At 38.9% G+C, this 16720-nt stretch overlaps 1 protein-coding gene across 1 annotated transcript in view; it reads left to right on the forward strand.

Annotated features, from left to right (window-relative positions):
- Positions 1–16720, forward strand: part of fbn1 (fibrillin 1) — a 52395-nt gene that overhangs the window by 15237 nt on the left and 20438 nt on the right. Inside the window, exons 10-35 of the mRNA XM_087793792.1 lie at positions 765–917; positions 999–1283; positions 2147–2302; positions 2366–2485; positions 2558–2683; positions 3115–3237; positions 4018–4140; positions 5231–5383; positions 5862–5915; positions 6026–6151; positions 6233–6358; positions 6435–6554; positions 6671–6808; positions 6875–6925; positions 6995–7120; positions 7757–7984; positions 8059–8184; positions 8782–8910; positions 9134–9259; positions 9802–9927; positions 10021–10143; positions 11336–11461; positions 11846–11971; positions 15359–15481; positions 15786–15908; positions 16001–16126. Coding sequence (XP_087649918.1) covers positions 765–917; positions 999–1283; positions 2147–2302; positions 2366–2485; positions 2558–2683; positions 3115–3237; positions 4018–4140; positions 5231–5383; positions 5862–5915; positions 6026–6151; positions 6233–6358; positions 6435–6554; positions 6671–6808; positions 6875–6925; positions 6995–7120; positions 7757–7984; positions 8059–8184; positions 8782–8910; positions 9134–9259; positions 9802–9927; positions 10021–10143; positions 11336–11461; positions 11846–11971; positions 15359–15481; positions 15786–15908; positions 16001–16126 — 3462 coding nt within the window. The remainder of the gene's footprint in view (positions 1–764; positions 918–998; positions 1284–2146; positions 2303–2365; positions 2486–2557; positions 2684–3114; positions 3238–4017; positions 4141–5230; positions 5384–5861; positions 5916–6025; positions 6152–6232; positions 6359–6434; positions 6555–6670; positions 6809–6874; positions 6926–6994; positions 7121–7756; positions 7985–8058; positions 8185–8781; positions 8911–9133; positions 9260–9801; positions 9928–10020; positions 10144–11335; positions 11462–11845; positions 11972–15358; positions 15482–15785; positions 15909–16000; positions 16127–16720) is intronic.

Genomic DNA, 16720 nt, shown 5'->3' on the forward strand with positions numbered 1-16720 from the left:
CAATGTGTAAAAACAATTTGAAATGTTGACTATTTCAGAGTCAATTGAGTTCATATGAACTATGCCTCACTGACCCAAAACTTATCAGGAAGGAATTTAGGTCAGTATAGCACTTTAAATTTACATTCGCTCATGCATACTCACAAACATATGTGAGCACAAGTTCTTATAGCCCCCCCCCAAACCCCCCACCCCCCCAGGAGAGAATGTTTGCAAGGAAGGAATTTCAGACTTTCGATCCAGAAGAAATCTCGTGCCAAAATCTGTTTCCCATGCAGACACTTAAGTAGAAACATCCACTCTGACCTATGAGGGGCTTTACTGATGTTTCTCCAACCAACTCTAGGGCTGTCTGTCAAACCTGACTAAACTGGAAGAGATGTCAGTTTTATCGAGTGTTTCTGTTTGATTTGTGTATTCAAAGTTTTAAACTTGTGTTGAAAGCAAAAAAACACGGTTTATAAAAGGTGATGTCCAAAGGTGTTCCAGTTTTGTCCAAAACCAAGAAGCATCAATATTACAATCACTATAAGAAAAACTTTCCGGTGAAGCTCACCTGAAGTTCCAGTGTGTTTGTTAGTGTGGCTAAAAATCAGAATATTTTCTTTAAAAAAATAGAATAAGGTGAATACGCAGAACGTCATTTAAGATTTCTAAAATCATTTTGTGTAACTAGTTTGTGTTCCTCTTGTGATCTTTATGACTGACCTACTTTTAACGCCATTTTCCACTTTAATGCCCTAAATAAAATGTTGTTTTACAAGACGCTCGAGGAGGATACTGCTATGCTGGATTGATCAATGGACGCTGCGCCAACGAGCACTCACAGCTGTTGACTAAAATGCAATGCTGCTGTGATAGTGGGCGCTGCTGGTCGGATGGATCCAACCCTGAAATGTGTCCAGTTCTCGGAACAGGTGCTTTCTTAAAAACCCCTTATGTTCTGTCCTTTTTTATTCTAGTGATCTATTAATGCTCATCTTTCTTGTCACTTGTAGAAGAATATAAGAAACTCTGCGTCCAGATACCAGATGCAAATGGTGGAAGGCCGATACCAGGTCGCGTCCCTGGTTCTCCTGATTTTCCAGGCATCTACCCAGTTCCATTTCCTGGTCAAACAAATGGTCAAGGGCCTCAGCAAATCCCTCTGCAGGTCCCAGGAGGACAAAACCCAGGACAATTCAACCCAGGACAATTTAACCCAGGACAATTTAACCCAGGACAAACCCCCGGACAATTTTATCCAGGACAGTTCCCAGTGCCACTTCCTATTTCACCTGGAGGTATGTTTCCGTCATCTTTGATGTTGGTTTGGATCATTGATCTTTGAGTGATGTAATGCCTTCACAAAATAACTCTATTCATTCAAAAATATATCTACGTGATGTTAATGTAATCCTTAAAAAAAGTACATGAGAGCACAATGGTTTAAAAATTGCTTTTGTTATCTGTATATAAATATTCGGTACTAATTTCTGAATTAACTCTTTGTAGTCAAAAGCTTTTCATCAAAGAGGTTGCCTTTCGAAGTTAAATTAAAAATACCTATGCAAATGGGAATTTCTTTTTAAACTTTAAAAAGTATTACGATTTTCCTCAGTGAATGCTATGTGTTAGAACTTAAACTTGAAAATAAGAGAAAAACAACTTTTTTTATACTTTCACTTTTACTCTGACGAAATATATCAGTGAAAAATGCTATTAAACTGCAAATGAATATTAACTAATTAAATGATACATTTAAAAAATGTACTTGCAAATGTCAGATCTCAACCAAAAAAACTAGACATGTAAGTCTAAGACTACGTTAAGTTATGAAAAATCTGGAAGTTTTATTTGACAAAAGAGAAAGAGAAGAGAAACATTTTTTAAAATAGAGACTGATTCCAGTTAAATTTTGGACTTCTCGGTAGAAACATGTTATCATTTTATTTTATTATTATTATTACTATTCCTCCTAATCGTTTTATAAAGAACACTTTTATAAAATAAAAATGGATGTTATTCAAGTCGTCTGTTTGTAATTCTCTCACATGTTATGACACGAACCATGTGATAACTATTCATATCCTTAACCAAATCACTTTCTGATGTAAACAGCCGATCTCTTGTAAGATTAAATGTATAAACCACTTGTATCCTTCAGGTTCTGGGATCATCCAAACTCAAAATATCACCAACATGTGTCAGGCCTATCGCAACCTCTGCCAGAACGGCAGGTGTGTTCCCATGGCTGGTGGGGTCGGATACCGATGTGAATGCAACATGGGCTTCAAGTTGGATGGCAGAGGAGAGTGCATTGGTTAGTCTAACTAGAATAGTACTAGTAATAGATTTGTTTACGAGCTTCACGTGTGTTTCACAGATTATGACGAATGCGATAAAAGTCCGTGCGCCCATGGCGAGTGTGTGAACACCCCCGGGTCCTACATCTGTCGCTGTCCTGCTGGTTTCCAGTCCACTGCAACCAGAACCGAGTGCAGAGGTAAAAAGGAATCCGCACACTAGCTCAAAATGCAGAAAATATTTGTTTTTTGAGTACTTGGAATCGTTCCAGATCTCGATGAGTGTGTGGCCAACGGCCGAATCTGCAACAATGGCCGTTGTGTGAACACGGAGGGCAGCTTCCATTGTGTCTGCAACGCTGGATTCGAGATCTCCACTGATGGCAAGAATTGCGAAGGTCTGGTAAATTTAACAGTCTATCCTGTTATTAAAAAATGACTTTTATATATTGTTATGATAGTTTTATGTCCAGTAGAACTTGCATTTAGAAGTAATGAGTATTAAACCCAAAGCCTGATTCAGACGTTCGCTTTTATGGACAGGATATTGCGCAGCCAAGCTGGTTCGTGCGTTGCAGACCATTAACTGAAAAACATATATTTTATATTATGACCTGACTTTTCCAAATGACTGCAGCCACTAAAATACGGTTCCACTGCTATAAAGATCCCTACTCAACACGTGCTTTTACTTCTACTGGCCCATTTTGACTTGATCATTACTGATAAGAAATAGTTAATATCATGTAATCACATGGACATGCACAGTGTTTCGACTGTACATCACAAAAAGGCTGTTCTTGACTGTTCCTCCCTCTCTACTTCACAGACCAGGACGAGTGTCTGATCAGAAACATGTGTCTCAAAGGACTGTGCATCAATGAAGATGGTAGTTTCAAATGCATCTGCAAACCTGGTTTTCTGTTGGACTCCAGTGGACGCATGTGTGTAGGTGGGCTTGTCATGCGTCTTCACCCCACCCATCTCTCTGTATCACCACTGTTGCACAATTCATTTGGGAGGTAACCATCCTTCTGGTATGTTAGCCACTTTATCGTCTGAGACTTATGCACAGGGCAGAAATCCCCCTAAAAGCCTTGGAAAAATCCCTTGCCATCCTGGCAGGCCTGCTGGACATGTGGATGTTTGGAGCCCGCCCATTCTGACTTTCTCAGGCTTCCCCAAACATTCTCAGTGAAAAGAAATGTGGACTTGAGTCTCTCTCAACAGCCAAACATATTTTGATGTAGAAATGCTCATTTGCCATATAATTAACTAAACAAAAATGACTTTAACTTAAATTAAAACACATTTTAATCAACAGCTTTTTAACTACATTTAACCAATAATTGTCCTTCATGTTTCTTCTAAAGCATTTTTCAGCATCGTTTTGTCATCAAGTTGACCTAGTTTTGAAGAAGTCAAATAAATAAATAGTGGAATTGGGCGGGGATCATATGAGCTGCCATAGAAAATCATGAGACAATCCTTTTTGTCTGGAGAACTTTTCCCCAAATTGATTTCAGAACACATGTCATACTCTCCACCATCATCATACATTGATTATCATTTTTTTTATTGATTTAGTTTTCATTGTTCAAGTTTTAAATGAATACAAAAGTAGTGAATTTTCTTTTCGTGTTAAGATATATAAAAACAGTACTAATATGTAAAATTATTACATTATTTATATATTTTTCTTGACTGTCTGTTTCCCTAAATCTTCTTTCAGACATTGACGAGTGTGAGACTCCAGGCATGTGCATGAACGGCCACTGCGTCAACACCGATGGGTCTTTTCGCTGCGAGTGTATGGCCGGGATGGCAGTGGGCCTGGATGGACGCGTCTGTGTGGGTATGTCAAAGTTTTCTCACACTTTCTCATGGATATTGTAAATAGTGTAGAAGGAGGAACTCACGACATACTTCTGCTGACACACAGTCATCTGTCTTTAATTTGGCAAAATAAAACAAACAATGCACACAATGTTTTGGGTTTCATCGAATGTTTCCTCTGGAGCTGCTTAGTGGTTAACTTGTAATTTTAACCAGTGTGTAATTCCCATTACATCTGTTCAATAAAGAAAACCATGTGAACCACACAACTAAGTCATCAGGCATGAAACGTCCTCTATATTTAGTGGATGAAAATAGGAGAAATCTTTCATTAGTATCTTATTGTTAGTGACAGAAAAGGCTCAATGTGGTTGCACATATCCATTTATTTTAATTACACGATATGTCACATTTTACTTCTTGTGGTGAATTGTTTTTTTTTTAAATGGGCCTTTGTAAAGGTTTTTTGTTGCTATCAATCTGAGTCCAGGGACTCTATGTGATCAAATGTGTCACTTCTACTCTTCTGAAGGCACTAGAGTTCACTTATTTACAAGAATATTAAATTGTTGGAGCTGCCAATGGAAAAATAGTAAATGCATGTTCAATATTTATATGTACAGACAGACACTTTATTTGCATCTATTTCATCTATGTGAGTCTCCTTTCTTATAGACTCTGTGCCAATGTGTGAGCGAGTTTATGTTTCAGTATAATTAACATGAAATGAGCCTGAAAACAGAATTTATTTATTTATTTCTAAGGAATTTATATAGAGAATAAATATATAATGATGAAGATAAAAGAGACCTATGCTTAAACTTGTTTCCTGAATTAACAGAGCCCTCTACCAAACCTCATTTGCGAACAATTCTAAGTATGATTTCATGAACATTCCAGCACTTCCCCTCTGACGTCTCTCAGTGCATTGTGTACAATCTTGTCCTTCACACCAGTATTTCCAGGATGATATCAGCCCAGAGGAATGAATTATAAACTTGGTATTAAGTTGAAAACACCCTCTTGATGCTTTCGACAAAAAAACCTCTCCCTTATTTGTGCGTCACTAAAACTTTTTCTCTCTTTTTGTCCCCTTTTTGAAAAAAAAGACACACACATGAGGAGTACGTGTTACGGCGGCTACAGGCGAGGACAATGTGTTAACCCGTTGTTTGGAGCTGTGACCAAATCCGAGTGTTGTTGTGCCAACACTGAGTATGCCTATGGAGAACCCTGCCAACCCTGCCCACCACAGAATTCTGGTAGGAATACCCTATGACTCATAAACATGAAACACTATTGATGACGTCAGATCAGTGCAGTCTGTGTAAATTCTACAGCATAAATTTGAATCATGAATTAAGCTAATTTTGTTGATTATTTTCTGCCCTCTGTATCACAAGATGTAGAGTTATTTCGTTCTAGTCTCTTGTCCTCAATGCAACAAGTTTCTTCCCAAAGGACAGTAGCGTTTAAGTTGTGTTACACCAACGCCCACTGTTACGAGATAGCAAGCACACACAAGTGTCATTTAGTCTCTTGTCATTAGCGAATCTAATTAAAGTTCTCGACTAGAGGATGCCAACATAGTGCCACATTAAGAGGACTTGAGTACACATCCAGCCTAAATTAAAAGCAAAGGATAATGGCGGGGTATTAAATGTCTGGCTTTTGGCACACTGGCAACGCGATTGGTTTTAAACCTTGTTGTTATTATCAAATGTTTGTGTTTCATTGCAGCCGAGTTCCTTGCGTTGTGTCCAAGTGGCATCGGAACAACTGGCGATGGAAGAGGTATTGCCTGCCTGTGATTGTTCCATGTCTTTCATGTCAAAAAAAACCCCCAAAAACATTTTGTGATTTCAAACAAACTTTCTACCTCAAATCCATCTTTGCTTTCCCAGATATTAACGAGTGTGCCCTCGACCCCGACATCTGCCAGAATGGAGTTTGTGAGAATATGCTGAGAACATACAAATGTGCCTGCAACGAAGGCTTTGAAATAGACTTGACGGGCAAGAACTGTGTGGGTAAGTGAATGTTAACAAGTGTCAGCTTCTTAAGAAAACTGCCTCAAACCCTTATATTTATTAACGTGTGTACCTCCTCAGATATCAATGAGTGCTTGATAAACAGACACCTGTGTGACAACGGCTTGTGCAGAAACACACCAGGAAGTTTCACCTGTCAATGTCCGAAAGGATATCGCTTTGATTCCGAGACGGACGTCTGTGAGGGTCAGTTTTGGCGTCATTATGGGAGTTATTGTGTTAATAAAATAGTATTAATAAGCATTAAGAATGTTTCTTGCAGATGTGAATGAGTGCGAGTCAAACCCATGCATCAACGGAGACTGTAAGAACAACCAAGGATCGTTTGTGTGCACATGTTCGATCGGGAGTACCATCGACGGCTCGGGGCTAGAGTGTATCGGTAAGTCATTGTTTCATAATAAATTGAGTGTATTTTCATTCACATGTAACGATCAAAGGTCATAGAAAAAAGTTGCTCTGATGGTCATTCAAGTTTGAAATGTTTGGTCAACATAGAAACCGTTAAGAGCAATTGTTGGCTGAAGATGATCAACGGTCGCTGTGAGGTCAACATCAATGGAGCCACGCTCAAGTCTCAGTGCTGCGCCACGCTCGGAGAGGCCTGGAACAGCCCCTGTACCAAATGTGAAAAGGGTGAGAGCCGAGTATATGTCAAGATACGCAATACAGTCTTAACTCCAAATGATCTTTCACCCTCAGATCCTATCTGTGGGAAAGGATTTGCTCGTGTGCGAGGCAATAATTGTGAAGGTATGAGAAGATACTTGTGTTTATGCCAGTGGCTCACCTGATGCTTTGTTGACCTCTGCTTGCTGTCAGATGTGGACGAGTGCCAAGTGTTTCCCGGTGTGTGCATCAATGGAAAGTGTGTCAACACTCCAGGTTCCTTCATCTGCCAGTGCCCTCCAGGAATGACTGTTGATATCAGTGGAAGAACCTGCATTGGTGAGGACTGAGTCCAAATACATGTATTAACCTAACACCATGCAAGGAGAGATTATCCTGTACATTCTGTAATAGACTTATTTCTGTCCTTTAAGGAATATGAATCAAACTGATACAACTGATACATTGGTCATTTTAAGTTCATATAATTGTTCACTCTTTTAAATTAACAATGTTAATTGAACAACATTTTTTTAAATCGCAAACGTGCATATATGGAGCTATCCGTCTCAAAAACTCTTCCAGTAACGGGGGCCTGGTCAGCTCCTATAATGCTTTGCCGCCCAGTCAGCCGATCACAGCTGACCATTTAAATACAGTATTGTAGCGACCAATCGGCTGTCACTAAATATGGCTAGAAGGATAAATCGTTATCATGGGAGTTCACTGATTTGTTGGCACCATAAGTAAGTTGAGTGCAGTAATTAGTGCCTCCCACTAAGATGTATGGTTTAGTTGAGTTCACTTGTTGTTCAACTTAATTTCGGAACATGAGTTTTGACTGCCGTTTGGAAAATATATTTAAATATGTAGGACTGTGTGCAAAAAAAACATCAGTGAAACAGCAAAACCATGGAATGTGAACTGCGATGAGGGATCACTTTATTTCAAACTCTACCCTCTTGTGACCTCCAGACCTGCGGACAGAATACTGCTACCTGACCCACGATGACGAGCGCTGTGGGGCTTCAATTCCTGGGAAACATCGCGTTGATGCTTGCTGCTGCTCAGTGGGTGTGGCTTGGGGTCCGGAGTGTGACGAATGTCCAGAAAAAGGGACACAAGATTATGCACAGCTATGCCCCCGTGGACCGGGCTTCTCACACAGGGGTGACTTCATAAATGGGAGACCCTTCCTCAAAGGTATTGCAAGAGTGTGAAGTGTTATAGAGACATTAGATCTTCATAATCACACCTCTACTTGTTCCTCTTCACAGATATAAACGAATGTAGGATGATAAATACACTTTGTTCAAATGGAAGGTGTCGGAATACCATTGGCAGTTTCCGCTGTCGCTGTGATAATGGATATTCTCTGGATGCAGATGAGAGGAACTGCACAGGTGAGCAATTAAATTGTTCTAACACAATCCAAATAATGTGTTGAAGATAATAGTTGCAAGTGTTTAGGAAAGACCTTTCTCACCATTAATGCTATGTATGATCGACATTTGACCATTAAGTTCTCAACTACACGAAAACTAAAATTTGTTTGATCTAATATGGGCCATATTTGCATCATTTTAAAAAAAAGTGTAGTTTCGTCCTTTAACAATTATATCTTTTAATGTTCACCCATTCGTCATCAAACATTAGCTTGAGATGATTTTTCCATAAAATTGGAAACAATCGATGAAGGTTTTGTGTATTTTCCTCAATGCTTTTTTAATCCGAAATTTCAGGCTGGCAACTTTGCATCGTTTTTAAATGAGCAGAAAATCCATCTTAAGGCTTTTCCTTTACTGAGGATTTAACTGTTACTTGGAAAGGAAACATCACAAACTATGAACCTGCTTAGATCAAATTACTTTTTTTTTACAAAATAACTTTTTTTTTAGCTAAGAAAATCTGTCTGGTTTAAAGCTTCCATGAAGAACTTGTTCCATTTGAATTTGAACTTCTACTCAACTCTGTCTGAATGACTTTTCCTTTATGCGCAGACATTGATGAATGCAGAATCTCGCCTGACTTATGTGGACAAGGCAGGTGTGTAAACACAGCAGGGGATTTTGAATGCGAGTGCTTCGAGGGATATGAGAGCGGCTTCATGATGATGAAGAATTGCATGGGTGAGTTGATTTTCTTTCACCTGAACAGAGCAAAGACAAATTAATAGTTAAAGTTTTACATTTTTTTTAAAGATTACTTTGTGTTATGATGAACGACTGAGTTGACTGCAAAAATGCCTCCTGCATAAATGTTAATAGTGTTTTGTAAGGTCAACCTCACAATGAAAGCAGGTGAATGTGTAAAGAATTGGTTTTAAATACGTGTTTGTTCTGCCACCAACAGACGTTGACGAGTGTGAGCGTAACCCCCTGCTGTGCCGTGGAGGAGAATGTGTCAATAATGAAGGCAGCTTTGAGTGCATTTGCCCTGATGGTCATGAGATCGCCCCGGACGGGTCGGCTTGTCTCGGTGAGTTACAAAGAAAGAGTAGAATTACAGAAATACTTTATTTGTTGACGGAAATCTTCTGTTTTGAATCCTAGCCTTGAATGTGGAGTAATATTGAAACATATTTTGCCAATACAACGAAAAAATAAATGATGTGTGGTCATTTTACAGTGTTTATAATTAATTATAATTAAGAATTTCAAAATAATTTAAACGTGGGCGTTCCTGCTCTTGTTGTTAAATACATGTCATTCCGATGATCTAATGCTGCGTGTCGTTCCGATCATGACCTAATGCTCCCTTCTTTGATCCCCTTGCTTTATTTATTCCTTTTATCTGCAGCTGAAGCAATGAAAGCCTCATCTTTGTCTGGGTAATAGTCTCCATTATCTGATGATGTCAGACATTAATGGGATGAGAGTGGAGGAGTGTAATAAACCTTAATCCTACAGACAGATTTATTAGTAATTATTAAAAGTTGGTGAAACATCTTTCGCTGACCGACACGATATTGTGATAGTTTTGTTCTTCCTGATCCGACCTGATCTTTTGTCTGTTCGCAGATATTAACGAATGTGAGTTGAGTGACAGGCTGTGCAGGAACGGTCAGTGTGTCAACATGGTCGGCAGCTACCAGTGCGTCTGTGTCACTGGCTACAAATCAACCGAGAGCCGAGTGGAGTGTGTGGGTATGTTGACTTTTTTTTTGTTGTATTTATCATGCTTCATCGTCCTGCCTCAAACAAGTGGGCCAACTCCATGTAACTCTTTGCTTCTGTCAGACATCGATGAGTGCACAATTGAGAACGGAGGCTGTGATAACTTCTGCACCAACTCAGAGGGAAGCTATGAGTGTAGCTGCCTCAGCGGGTACGCACTCATGCCAGACCTGAGGACTTGCACTGGTGAGTGGTTTTGGATTTTTATCTAGCAGACCTTTTTTTGCTCATGTTTAATGGTGAATGTTAGGATCTGAACTGCAACTTTTTATGTTTCATTTGTGCTTCACATATGTTTATAAGCCGTGTTTTAATGCAGTAATGGAGGAAGGGGGATGGATCTGGGAAAGGGGATGTTGAAGGGAAACAGAAAGCTGAAAGCTCATGTGGAGGACAGAGAGTGGGATTAGATGAAGCAAGATCTAAAACAATTGATGTATAATTTAGGCTGTGAGAGGTTGTGGTTCACAACTTAACATTCAGGTCCATAAGGAAAGAAATATTAGTCCATAGAATTAATCAGTAAGAAACAAACAAGAAAAAAATCTATATTTTCCTAAATAAAAATAAAATAAAAAGAAGTTTAAAAAAAAAAGAAGTAATTTTGCTGTAGAAAAAAAAAAAAGTAAGGTTATGAAAGTCAAAGTACTAGAAGGTAACATAGAAAATAAAGAAAGTTTTAATTAGGTCTAAACCAAAAAATGTTGACATAGTTTGAGATGTCCATATCGATTGACTACATGTTCAGGAGAATTGATACTTAATAGGATTTGTTTTTGACAAATTTCAAATGAAAATGGCGCTTGTTTATAAGAGTTTCATCCATTGCTTATTCACATTTAATTGAGTTTTGTCCATTTAAAACAATATAATAAACAAACTAATAGTTGATGAAACGATGTCAAATTGTTTGTGAAACCATGTTTTTTAACAGGGTTTATTGCACTGTTCATCTTGATAACATAAGATAAGAAGAAAATGGCATGTAAGTTTTGGAAACGAAAGAGAAAGACACAATGCCAACAACATCAAGATAGAATTCTGTGTAGGATTTAAGTGGGAGGTAGAATAAAAAAGTTAAAGTTAGTGAAACTGAATAACCAGAAAATGTCGACTACATCAGCTCAAATACATACTATTAATGAAACACAACTTAGTTAGTTACTTGGACAATTAAGCATAAAATTAATAAGTTTACGTATCACAATCCCAATTAATCAATTGGTGGATTTTAACGAAGTCTTAATTGTATAACAATTAACAAAATGGAGAACAGAGGAGGTCGGTTATATATAATGGGAGGAATGAAGGAAGGAATGTTTTTTTTGATTTAAATAATAATAATTTCAACAATTCCATGAATTTCTACACTTTCCAGATATCGACGAATGCGAGGAGAGTCCAGAAGTCTGTGATGGGGGCCAGTGCACAAACACTCCAGGAACCTACCAGTGTCTCTGTTTCGATGGCTTCATGTCGTCTGAAGATATGAAGACTTGCCTGGGTAACGGATCCACACACACATAAATAAATATTCACAACTGAAGAGAGCTGTCAACCCTTGGAAAATGGGGGAGTGACTCAGATATTTGAGCACGAGTGAGAACGCAGTGATGAGTAATATGTTGTTGTTGATTTAAAGTGAACACTGTGTTAGACTGGGTAAGTGGAGAGGAATGCTTGACATCTGAATGTCTGGTTTTAGTAAAAGGAAAACAAAACCCTTGTCGTCCTTAATTAGAGGCAAAACATGCACTCTCTCAATGTTGAGTTTATTAAATATTAACTCTTCACTTTCTGTTCCTTCACTGATATAACCTGTCAAACATTCTTATTGATCAGAGCTGTTCCTAGAATCTTATATATATATTGTGCTTGTTTATTGTAGACGTGGACGAGTGTGAGCTGAACCCAAACATCTGTCTGAGCGGGAATTGTGAGAACACGAAGGGATCCTTCATCTGCCACTGCGAGATGGGATACTCTGTACGCAAGGGAACAACAGGATGCACGGGTGAGTGGAACAATCTTGCATAAACAGAACACAACCTGCTGTCGGTTGATGACAGTAACATGAAGAGTTTACAGAAGTGTGATGAACATGTGTGGGTGTGTGAGTGCGTTGGTGTGGTGGGAGGACGAAAAAGAATATCTTCGCTGTGCTACAAACTCAGAGGTCGGTGCTGGATCTGCTACTTAGATGCAGCTGCAGCATTTGTCTCCACTTCAAAAGCTTCTGTTTGATTAGACGAGTATCACATTCCCAAACACATACCTTTGCAATTGTGACATCAGCAGCACTGGCTCTACTCTCAGCTGCATGAATGCATCACTTTGCACCTCTTTTGATTCTTGTGGTGCTCTTTCATTATGGTCATTTCAACATAACTCCATGGTTGCAGAAGGTCTGGTCCATTTGATCACCTGAAAAGGATTCCAGACCAAATAAATACCGACTGGCCTTGTTGAAACCTAATAAAGTCGGTTAATGCCTGCCAAGACATGTCAAGTTCGATGTCAGAGCTTGTGACTGAGGTTCATTTAGAAGGTTACAGGAACAGCATGTCTCATTTTAATAACTCTCAAACATGCATGCTCACTTTCCCGTTCAAATCCTGATAAACTGTATTGGTTAGAAACTGGAACTTCTAGACTTAAAATACCTGTTTGAGAATCAAAAACGGAACCCTCTCAGGCAAACAGGATGTTCTCTGGTTGAAAGATAAGCAGCTAAAACTAGAAAATGTTGTTGTTCTATTTGCCTTTATTCAAATCTGTAACGTCTTGTGTCATCTGCTTGTATGTGTGTTGTGCTCTGTGGCTGTGTGTCTCTGGCTGAGATTAAATCCAGCTGTTGGTGAATCCCACAAGAATTATCTCAATATTTCATTCGACACCAGTATACACTCAAGGGCAGGGTGTATGTCTGTGTATACGCTTATGGCTCTTCCACTTGTTTTATTAGCACATAAGGAGTGAAGAAGCAACCGACGTTTTTGATGAAGAGCATATGTTAATGAAAGGAATTTGAAAATATTAAATTAGACCACACCCATCTTCTTCTTCTTTTTCTTCTGCCCATCTTTGGTCCAAATTGTTAGTTTGCGTGACGTCGTTTTAGGGAGTCGAAAGTGAGTTGTTCAAGGCAATTTTTGTTGATGTATTCTAAATGAGAATCCTTTCTATGAGCCTATAACTTGTTTAAATAGACAGCATATTAAGGTGGAGAGTTACCTTCATCTCTTACAACATCAGATCGCTTCTGACTGAGCCAGCTGGTGAGAGAATCTGCGTTCCAAGATCATCACGGTTTCAATTAAAAAAGCGTTTGATTTCGTGGCTCTTGTTTTCGTATGAATGATGTGGACTAAATTTAACGTCTGGTCGCTATAATAACCCTCCTTCATTACACACATTTAGATGAGAATGAGCTTAGCAAGAAATGAGAAATGTTTAGTTCCTCTGCCAACATTCATGAGTTTAAGCTCATGGTCTGAAACATGATCACTGATTAGACACCAGAGACTAATCAGTTCATCTGGTCACAGAGTTTCATGGATTTTGAGTCTTTCTTACACATCCTGTCTTGTCAGACTCTACTGTATTTAGAGCACATGTCTCCAACTCAAGGCCAGATGGACAAATCTTTATGTGGCCCACCGGATGGTTTGCTTAAAGTAGAGTAATGAAGCATGTGGTTGACATATAAAGAAGCCAGTGTTTAAGATAAGAAACACAGAATGTTGATGTCAACAATTATGCTGAGACTAATAAGAATTATGTGAAGGAAAGGGAGTTCATGTGTTTGATGAAAGACAAACACAGAGAATGTAAGGACAGATTGACCCTTTATAAATGAAAGGACAATATCGCAATAAGATATTAAATATTTTGGCCCCTTGTGTATTTGAGTTCAAGATTAAGAGAATAAAATGTCTAATGATGGAAGATTTGTCACGGCTACCTTGTTAAACAAGAAGGAGCTTTCTTGCCTTTTTTTTACTACAAAACTCTGCAGCGAGAAGTTTGAGCCGCTCTAGTAGAAGAACTCACATTTCCCTTATCCTTAAAACTCTGCATTGGCTGCCAGTTTCTTTCAGGATCAATTTTAAAATTCAGATTTTAACTTTCAGAGCTATTCATGGTCAGGATCCTACATACGTTCTCCTAAGCTTTGGAACGATCTTCTGCTCCCTCTGCATTTGATGGAGTCTACTGACTATTTATTTGTGCAGGCCTTTTTAAATTTTCTTGGGGCTGCTGTGTTTGTCACTTTGTTATCTTGGCCTTTTACAGTGTGTATGTTTTTTTGTTGAAGCGACTTGTGACCCTGGTCTTTGAAAAGATCTTTACAGATAATAATTACTTACTTATTTAATCATAGGTTCCTCAGGAGGCATAAAAAAAGGCTTTTCAACATTCGGTCACGTTAGAAAAACCTATAGTCACTAGCTAACACTCTTTCTACAATCTCAGTGTACAAGTGTGTGTGTGAGGCGTTTTATCATCAAAGAGCTGAGTTAAATTATCTTTAATTTTCTCTGTAATCTAGGAAGATTCATTCGCTGCCAGCCCTCGTATTAAACCCATCATTAAATGTAGTGTAAATATGCAGGGCCCTCTCTTCAGGGAAACCATAAACCAAGCAGCGCTGATCTCTAATTGACAGTGTTTTGAATTACTACCCTCTCAAAGGCAGACACACAAAGAGGCCTGTGTCTCATTGGCTGGTATATCTTAGCGTCACAAAGGTGTTTATAGCACGGCTTCTTGCTGTACAGACAAATCGGCTCTGAATTAAAGGTCTCGAGCTGTCAGGTATTTACGCTCCCCATGTACGGCAGCAAACAAAAACCGGTCCTTTTAAATTGTTTACCCTTTATTGGAAATTCAAAAACCGACTTTGTTAGGACTAGCTAAGAAAGAAAACATGTGCGTTTTAAGGGTCAGTGCCAGGATGTATTATGTTTGACTTAAAAAGGAAGTAGCATTTCTGTGTTTAATGAGGAAAATAGGCTTGAACAGAAAATCAAGGCATTAGCACTCGGGGTGTCATTCTCTCAAGTTGGTCATTAGTATTTTTAACTGGAAAGTGAAAAATGTGTCTTTTGATGTGGGCGACGTGAGCATGTCTCGGATGGATGAAGCTTGAATGACTCAGCTCTGTCATCTCCTTCTGTATAAACACACGTCAGTCCAAGCTCCAACACACAGCCCAGTGCCAGAGTACACACACACACACACACACACACACACACACACACACACACACACACACACACACACACACACACACACACACACACACTCCACCATAGAGTCAATTCTGACCAAAAACTATCAGACCAGGGGATTGAACATAATTTTCTCTTCATAAAGTATTTATTTTTCTCATTGACAGATATAAATGAGTGTGAAATCGGAGCGCATAACTGTGACAGACAAGCCACATGCACCAATACAGCCGGCAGCTTCAAGTGCAGCTGCGCTCCGGGCTGGATCGGCGACGGCCTTAAATGCACAGGTATTTGCATTAACTTTAACACATGTTCTTTGTAAGATCGTGGTTTCAAATGAATGCAGTTTTTGCACTTAATAATGTTCACAAGTCTCATTGTTTCGATTGTTTATTCATTTTTATTTTTTGTACATCATTATTATCTTTGTATTGATATAATGCTCATTATAGGATGTCATTACATTACAATACTGCCTTTTTGTTGATGAACAAAACTGTATCTCCAGCACAAGACCTCATCAATATTAAAGTCTGATAGAAAAAGATAATGTTTCAATGACATTCACCTTGATGTGTGTTGCTGCTCTAGACCTGGACGAGTGCTCTAATGGGACTCACTCGTGCAACAACAACGCAGACTGTTTAAACACCATGGGTTCTTATCGCTGTGCCTGCAAGGACGGATTCTCTGGAGATGGATTCTACTGCTCAGGTCACATTTCCAACCCAGAATTAAACATCAGGAACCCACTGTTTTAAATGATCAATCGACCAGTTTCTCTCTAATTGCGTGTGAATCTGCAGACACCGACGAGTGTGCAGAGAACGGTAACCTGTGCGACAGCGGTCACTGCCTGAACATGCCGGGAGGCTACCGCTGCGAATGTGACATGGGCTTCATGTCCACCGTCGATGAGAAGGCTTGTGAGGGTAAGTTCCGTCCAGATCATCCCATCGTGAATTTTAGTTTTCAGATTCAAAATGGTCTGACCTCGCATTGAAAGGCTGTTTGTTCCTCGTCTAATAAGATACAAACAATCCAAACAAATGCCTTCAAATGAAAATCATGAGATGCGGGAATGGGAATTGGAAAGTTAAGCATTTGATGTGATCAGTTTTAAGTGGTTTCAATTGTGGAAAAATGAGTTTTGTTTCAAATGTTATAAGAGCCTTTACAGCCTTTCCTAAGTGAATACAATGGTAGGAAAATGTAAGTTGAGATTGGATGTATTGCTATTAGAATACTTTAGCAGTACAGCTGAAGAAAAGAGCTAAACAACGACTGATTTTTAGGATTTCTCATTGTTGAAGAACAAACCTGCACAGTCCAGGGGCCACTTGTTCCTCCTTGACTCTACTTATCTGTGAAACTGTTTTGATGGAATATTTTTTTCATTCCATTTATTATTAGATGACTTCTAAATATGACTTGTTTGAGCTTGTTTTAGGAATTATTTTTCATTCTTTTCATTGATCCTTTTTGTGAGTATTTTTGTCCCTCAAATTATAGCGAAACCAAAATCT

The sequence above is a fragment of the Callionymus lyra genome, chromosome 6 (genome assembly GCF_982586985.1).
Source record: "Callionymus lyra chromosome 6, fCalLyr1.hap1.1, whole genome shotgun sequence".
NCBI classification, from domain to species: Eukaryota; Metazoa; Chordata; class Actinopteri; order Syngnathiformes; family Callionymidae; genus Callionymus; species Callionymus lyra.